This window comes from Oryx dammah, unplaced genomic scaffold, assembly GCF_014754425.2.
Source record: "Oryx dammah isolate SB20612 unplaced genomic scaffold, SCBI_Odam_1.1 HiC_scaffold_5, whole genome shotgun sequence".
Taxonomy (NCBI): domain Eukaryota; kingdom Metazoa; phylum Chordata; class Mammalia; order Artiodactyla; family Bovidae; genus Oryx; species Oryx dammah.
In genome coordinates this window covers 101891219-101898278 of record NW_024070189.1, presented here as the reverse complement: position 1 = coordinate 101898278, position 7060 = coordinate 101891219, and the positions used below count along the sequence as shown (strand labels likewise).

The window sequence follows — 7060 nt, the reverse complement described above, 5'->3', positions numbered from 1 at the left end:
GAAAAAAAAAAAAAGTCAGAAGATTGGTATCCTATGACAAATGAAAATTCTAGGAAATTCAAATTTCCATGTCTGTAAATAGAGTTCTATTGGAAGCCAGACACATAAATTCATTTTCATATTGTCTAGAGTAGCTTTTGCACACACATAATGAGAGAATTCCAAGTTGTAGCAGAAACCATATGGCCTACAATGTGGAAAATATTTACTCCTTGGCCCTTTACATAAAAAGTCTGCCAACCTCAGGGCTAGATCAGCTTCCTTACATGGGATGTCAGGAGGCCACATTCCAAAAGAGAGAGCGTGGGAGGCAAGAATAGCCTTATCCTGAGAATTCGCATCTTCCATCACATTCTGTTGGTCAAAAGCAAGTTAAGAATGGGCTTCCCTGGTCGTTCAGTGGTTAAGAATCCACCCGCCAATGCAGGGGCCACGGGTTCGATCCCTGGTCCAGGAAGATCCCACATGCCTCGGAGTAACCAAGACCGTGTGGCACAACTGCTGAGCCTGTGCTCTAGAGCCCGTGCTCTGCAACAAGAGAAACCACCACAATGAGAGGCCCACAGACCACAAGGAAGAGTGGACGCTGCTCGCTGCAGCTAGAGAAATCCTGCGAGCAGCAATGAAGACCCAGCAGAGCCATAAATTTAAACATTTTTTTTAATGAATAAACTTTTTTAAAAAAAGCAGGGGGTGGGGACCAAGTTAGGAGCCAACTTGGCTTCAAGGAGAGGGAAACTAGTCCCCAGGGCTTGATAGGAGAGGGTTGCAAAATACTATGACGGTGAGTTGGACACTTAGACACCATGGAATCTCAAGGTGGGCTCTCCAGACAGAATTCAGGAGGGAGGAGGGAAGAAAAAAATCGTTGACTCTTATTAACTTCTAACCGGAATTGTGCATGTTTTCTCATGGGCTATCAAAGCAGCTATTGGCCAATCCTGTGACTCTGTCACCTGCGTAAATCACAGATAATTTCATAGAACCTCATGGTCATGGCAGGCGGATACCTTCAAATATCATTTATGCTCGTCTCAACTTAGAAATCACAGTAAACTCAACATTCAAAAAACTATGATCATGGCATCCAGTCCCATCACATGGCAAATAGATGGGAACAGACTTTTATTTTGGGGGCTCCAAAATCACCCTGGATGGTGACTGCAGCCATGAAATTAAAAGACACTTGCTCCTTGGAAGAAAAGCTATGACAAACCTAGACAGTATATTAAAAAGCAGAGACATCACTTTGCCAACAAAGGTCGGTATTGAAAAAGCAATGGTTTTTCCAGTAATCATGTACAGATGTGAGCATTAGATCATAGAGAAGGCTGAGCATCGAAAAACTGATACTTTTGAAATGTGAAGACTCTTGAGAGTCCCTTGGACTGCAAGAAGTTCAAACCTGTCAATCCTAAAAGAAATAAATCTTGAATATTCATTGGAAGGACTGATGCTGAAGCTGAAGCTCCAATACTTTGGCCACCTGATGCGAAGAGCTGACTCACTGGAAAAGACCCTAATTCTGGGAAAGATTGAGGGCAGGAGGAGAAGTGGGCGACAGAGGATGAGATGGTTGGATGGCATCATCAACTCAACGGACATGAGTTTGAACACTCCAGGAGATACTGAAGGACGAGGAAGCCTGGAGTGTTTCAGTCCATGGGGTCACAAAGAGTCAGACACGATTGAGTGACCAAACAACAACTTAGAAATTACAGTCATTAATTAGTAGAGCTTTTGTGATTTAGGATTACCAAATGCATTCATGAAGATTGAATTCCTGAGTGCATTCAGTAAGATTCACTTATCTTTTTACATCACAATTGAATAAACTATTTTCACACCCGCATCTCAGTCTGACTGGCTTCTTAATTTCTTCGCAGCTGTCTCCTGAGACCGGCCCATGAGCAGCTGGCCCTGTGCCCTCAGAGGCAGCAAAGAATCAGGTCGAGGTTTAGGCAGATTACTGAAGTCCTAAACTGGCCTCCTAAGGATTCCTAATCCTGGGGCAGCAGCCAGCCAGCAGGCTCAGGGTCACACAAGGTCCTTCTACCCTGTCCCCAGCACCCAGTCAGAGTTGCCATGGCCTCCCTTTTCTCCGGCCGCGTCCTGATCCGAAACAACAGCGACCAGGATGAGCTGGACACAGAGGCTGAGCTCAGCCGTCGACTGGAAAACCGGCTGGTGCTGCTGTTCTTTGGTGCTGGGTCTTGCCCGGAGTGCCAGGCCTTTGCACCCATCCTCCGGGACTTCTTCGTGCGGCTCACAGATGAGTTCTACGTGCTGCGGGCAGCCCAGGTGGCCCTGGTGTACGTGTCCCAGGACCCGACGGAGGAGCAGCAAGACCTGTTCCTCAGGGATATGCCCAAGAAGTGGCTCTTCTTGCCCTTCGAGGATGACCTGAGGAGGTGAGACAAGAGGAGAGGTCAGGGAGGGCTTCCTGGAGGAGGGGCTGTTTCTGCTGAAAGTGAAGTGTTAGTTGCTCAGTCTTGTCCGACTCTTTGCAACCCCATGGACCAGAGCCCCCCAGGCTCCTCTGTCCATGAAATTCTCCAGGCAAGAATACTGGAGTGGGTTGCCATGCCCTTCTCCAGGGGATCTTCCCAACTCAGGGATCGAACCCAGGTCTCCCACGTTGCAGGCAGATTCTTTATCATTTGAGCTACCCAGGAGGACCATTTGTTTATTGGTGTATCTGTTCCATCTGGAGTTGATAAAAGCACCCTCTGTGGGCCAGTCAGGATGGAGAAGTCAGGCGTGGAGATGGGGGCGGGAGGGGAACCTATGCCCATTTCCACCCAGCTGCAGGGGAGTTTACCGCCTAGCGGTTGAGCCAAACGTGAAACCAACACTCAAACACTCAAAGAAATACATAATAACAAACTGCAACCATTCCAAAGGTGAAAGGGAGAGTGTCATGTGAAAATATAACAGGGAGACCTTGCTGAGATTTGGGAGTTGGGGGATGCTTCCCAGAGGAAATGGCTTCAATGAGAGAACCCCAAGGACAGGGAGGAAAGGAGGGTAAAGAGTGAGGGAAGGGAAGGGTTTCCAGGCAGAGGACAGACACAGCACAAAGGCTCAGAGGATTTCAGAGAAAAAACAGCCAGTTCAGGGAACTGTAACACCAAAAGTAAGAAGCCCCCAGGTACCATGCATGCATGTTAAGTCACTTCAGTCGTGTCCGACTCTTTTGTGACCCTATGGGCTGTAACCATGGGCTGTAGCCATCCTCTGTCCATGGGATTCTCCAGGCAAGAATACTGGAGTGGGTTGTCATGCCCTCCTCCAGGGAATCTTCCCAACCCCGGGATCAACCCAGGGGTCGAGTCTGTCTCCTGCGCTGGCAGGCGGGTTCTTTACCACTAGCGCCCACCTGGGAAGCCAGCAGGCACCGTGTGCAGCAGTGCCCCCAATGTCGCCTAATAAGTGGGCCTGTGATCCTCAGACAGCAGTGGAGCTGAGAGAGAGAGAGGTGGTTGGGTTCAAGCTTGCCAGTGAGCTGCCCGATAAACAGGGTGATCATTTGTGGCTATTTTCAAACTTTCCCCTTTTCTGCAATAAGACTGTTATTCTTTTTATTTATTTTTTGTCTGCACCACGTGGCATGCAAGATCTTAGTTCCCCCACCAGGGATCAAACCTATGCTCCCTGCAGTGGAAGCATGAAGTCTTAACCACTAGACCACCAGGGAAGTCTCAGACTTACATTCTTTTTAAGCCCCCAGTTTTTATCATGAAAAATTGCCTTCAAGCCACGCAGAGCATCCAAGAGGAAAAAAGAGAGAGAGAAGAATTTCAAAAAGTTGGAAGGAGCACACAATGAACCCCATGAAAATTATTCATATTTTTCTATTTGCTTTATCTCCACTGGTGTGAAGTTTGTGCTGAACCATTTGAAAGTGAGTTGCAGATTTGGGGACATTTTACTGATCTCATCAGTCTTGTTACAAAACTTAGAAGTTTCTGGTCATGGAGACCTTTATCCGCTACCCAAGATTATCAGAGTTTGCAAACTTGCTCACTCCCACAGGCTTCTGCAGCTGAGAAGGCTCCATTCCCCAAAGGGCAAATATCTCCCTCCTGTGGGGCAAGAAATGCCAACTACAAGGGCATCACAGCCAAACACTGACTTTGTTTAGAGCAGGGTCCTCTCAACAACAGGTGGTGCTAGTGGTAAAGAACCCGCCTGTCCATGCAGGAGACGTAAGAGTCGAGGGTTCAATACCTGGGTTGGGAAGATCCCCTGAAGAAGGGCATGGCAGCCCACTCCAGTATTCTTGCTTGGAGAATCCCATGGACAGAAGAGCCTGGTGGGCTACAGTCCATGGGGTCATAAAGAGTCGGACACCCTTCCCCCAGGCAAGTATCCAGACAGTTTCTACCCCCTACCCTTCCTACATACTAGGCTGCCAGATAAAATACAGAATACTCAGGGAAATTCCTTGGTGGTCCAGGGGTTAAGACTACAAACTTCCAATGCAGGGACTGTGGGTTTGATCTCTAGTCAGGGAACTAAGATCCCATAGGCCACATGAAAGTGAAAGTGAAGTCACTCAGTTGTGTCCGACTCTTTGTGACCCCATGGACTGTAGCCTACCAGGCTCCTCCGTCCGTGGCATTTTCCAGGCTAAAGTCTTGGAGTGGGCTGCCATTTCCTTCTCCAGGGGATCTTCCCAACCCAGGGATCGAACCTGGGTCTCCTGCACTGCAGGCAGACGCTTTACCATTTGAGCCATCAGGGAAGCCAAATTAGGCCGCATAGCCAAATTAAAAACAATTTTTTAAAAATAAATAAAACACAGGATACCCAGTTCAATGTAAATTTCACATAAGCAATGGCGAATTGGGAGTATAAGTATGTCCCACATAATTCAGAGATATACTTATAAAAAGTTATTTGTTGTTTACATGAAATTCAAATTTGTTGACACAGGGTATCCTCTATTTCTAGTTGCTAAGTCTGGCAACCTATTCCTTTGGGATTTTGCAAGCACTATGTTTCTCTGTGTGAAGGCCGGCAAAAGGGCCACCCGAGAACCCAAATTAAGAACTGTGGATGGATGGGCCCAGCCCTGGCAGCCTCCTTTACTCTATGAAGACTGCATAAGATTCTGGCCTAAATGGGAGATGAAGTCTGAGGTCTCCAGTGGATGGCTTCTGACAGCCCTCCTCTCATACAGAAAACAAAATCGAGTTCTTCCCACGGCCCTGCACTATGATCAGGACCGCACTCCACTCTCTCCCTGATGTCCAGGCCTTTGCACCAGCTGAGCCCTCTGCCTGGGAAAACCTTCCCCTGTTCTCCCCTTCCTCATCCTGCAGATCTCAGCTCCAAGGGCACCTCCTGAGAGAGGCCCTCTCTGGCGCTAAGTCCTTTAGCCAGTGTAATATCTCTTTATGGAACTGATCAATATTTGTTCACTCATCCCCTGCGCGTTTTCTGAGCATCTACTGTATGCTCTGCACTGTTTCAGGCACTGGGGACACCCAGGTATAAAGACAGAAATCCGTGCCCCAGTGAAACTGCTTTCTATTGTGGGAGAAAATGACAATAGGAGAAATAACCTATGCAGTGTGTTGGGTGCTGAGAGTCGTGGATCAGGCACTGAAATGCAAGGCTGGGTGTCTGCAGCATACAGCGTCTTAATCCTCAGATGTCTGGGGAGAGCGCTGCAGGTAGAGGACACAGCCAGTGCAAAGGCCCTGTGGTGGGTGCCTGGCCGGGGTGCTGGAGGCACAGCCAGGAGGCCACGGTGGCCCCGGCCTCTCTGGGTTCCTGGGTGTTCCCAGAGGCTGCTATGGGACACTGGCACACAGAAGGCGCTCAGTAAGTACTAGGAGGAGGGGTGGAGGGTTCCTCAGCTCTGGATCTAGGACGAGGGTCCGATCGGACTGACCCACCCGCCCCGCAGGGACCTTGGGCGCCAGTTCTCCGTGGAGCGCCTGCCAGCTGTCGTGGTGCTGAAACCCAGCGGGGATGTGCTGACGCTCGACGCGGCCGACGAGATCCGGCGCCTGGGCCCTGCCTGCTTCGCCAACTGGCAGGAGGCGGCTGAAGTGCTGGACCGCAGCTTTCTGCAGCCCGAGGACCTGGACGACCCCGCGCCGCGGAGCCTTACTGAGCCCCTGCGCCGCTGCAAGTACCGCGTAGACCCGGCTGCGCGGGGCTCACGAGGCCGGAGAAGAGCGGGCGGCTCCGGACAGGAGGTCGAGGCCGAGGGCGAGGCCGCGGGACTGTTCTGACCTCTGCGGGGTGGACAGGACTGGGGGTTCTATGATGAAACCTCAAGAGGAAGATTGGGGCGGAGCCGCGGGGAGGGGGAAACTGGCTGCTCCTATCCTTTTGGTGGGGGGGGGGCGGCCAACAGAGAGGGGCAGGTCTGTGATGAATCCTCCCCCCAACCCCCAAGGGCAAGTGGGACTGGCGGCTGGGGTCTTTTCTGAATCCCCTGCAGGAAAGAACACAAGGATGCAGGGCGGGCGGCAGCGCGGGGCGGGGCGGGGGGAGAGCGATTCTTTGATGAGCCCTCATCTCCGCCTGATTGAGGGCTGGAGGAGAAGGGAGCGACAGAGGATGAGATGGGTGGATGACATCACCGACTAGATGGACGTGAGTTTGAGCAAGTTCCGGGAGTGGGGATGGACAGGGAAGCCTGGCGTGCTGCAGTCCATGGGGTCAGAAAGAGTCAGACACAACTGAGCGACTGAACAACGACAAACCCCTCCTCCTGGTAGTGGTCGGGACCAGAGTAGGGGAAGCTGTTCTGAGCCCCGAGGTGGAAGGCTGGCGGGCAGAGCAAGCAGAATCTCTGAAAAGCCTCAACAAGGCGGGAAAGGGGGACAGGATGAGGGGAGGGAACCTCTCTGAGTTCAGTCCAGGAAGGAGGAGGAGGTCCTCCGTGGCTCAGTCGTATCGGACTCTTGCGACCCCATGGACGGTGGCCTGCCAGGCTCCTCTGTCCATGGGATTCTCCAGGCAAGAATACTGGAGTGGGTTGTCATTTCCTGTTCCACGGGATCTTTCCAACCCAGAGATCAAACCCACTGTGCTGATT

The 7060-nt window shown here is 51.0% G+C and overlaps 1 protein-coding gene across 1 annotated transcript; it reads left to right on the top strand.

The window, feature by feature from the left end:
- The first annotated feature begins 2085 nt into the window (after window positions 1–2085).
- On the top strand, window positions 2086–6248 carry NXNL1 (nucleoredoxin like 1). The gene is made up of 2 exons (XM_040241673.1): window positions 2086–2411; window positions 5918–6248. The coding sequence occupies exons 1-2, from the start codon at window positions 2086–2088 to the stop codon at window positions 6246–6248; spliced, it is 657 nt and encodes a 218-aa protein (XP_040097607.1).
- Window positions 6249–7060: the final 812 nt, after the last annotated feature.

Coding starts and splice junctions, on each gene's coding strand:
- NXNL1 (XM_040241673.1), top strand. CDS start 2,086: ATGGCCTCCCTTTTCTCCGGCCGCGTCCTGATCCGAAACAACAGCGAC. Junction 2,412..5,917: donor TTCGAGGATGACCTGAGGAG/GTGAGACAAGAG, acceptor CCCGCCCCGCAG/GGACCTTGGGCGCCAGTTCT.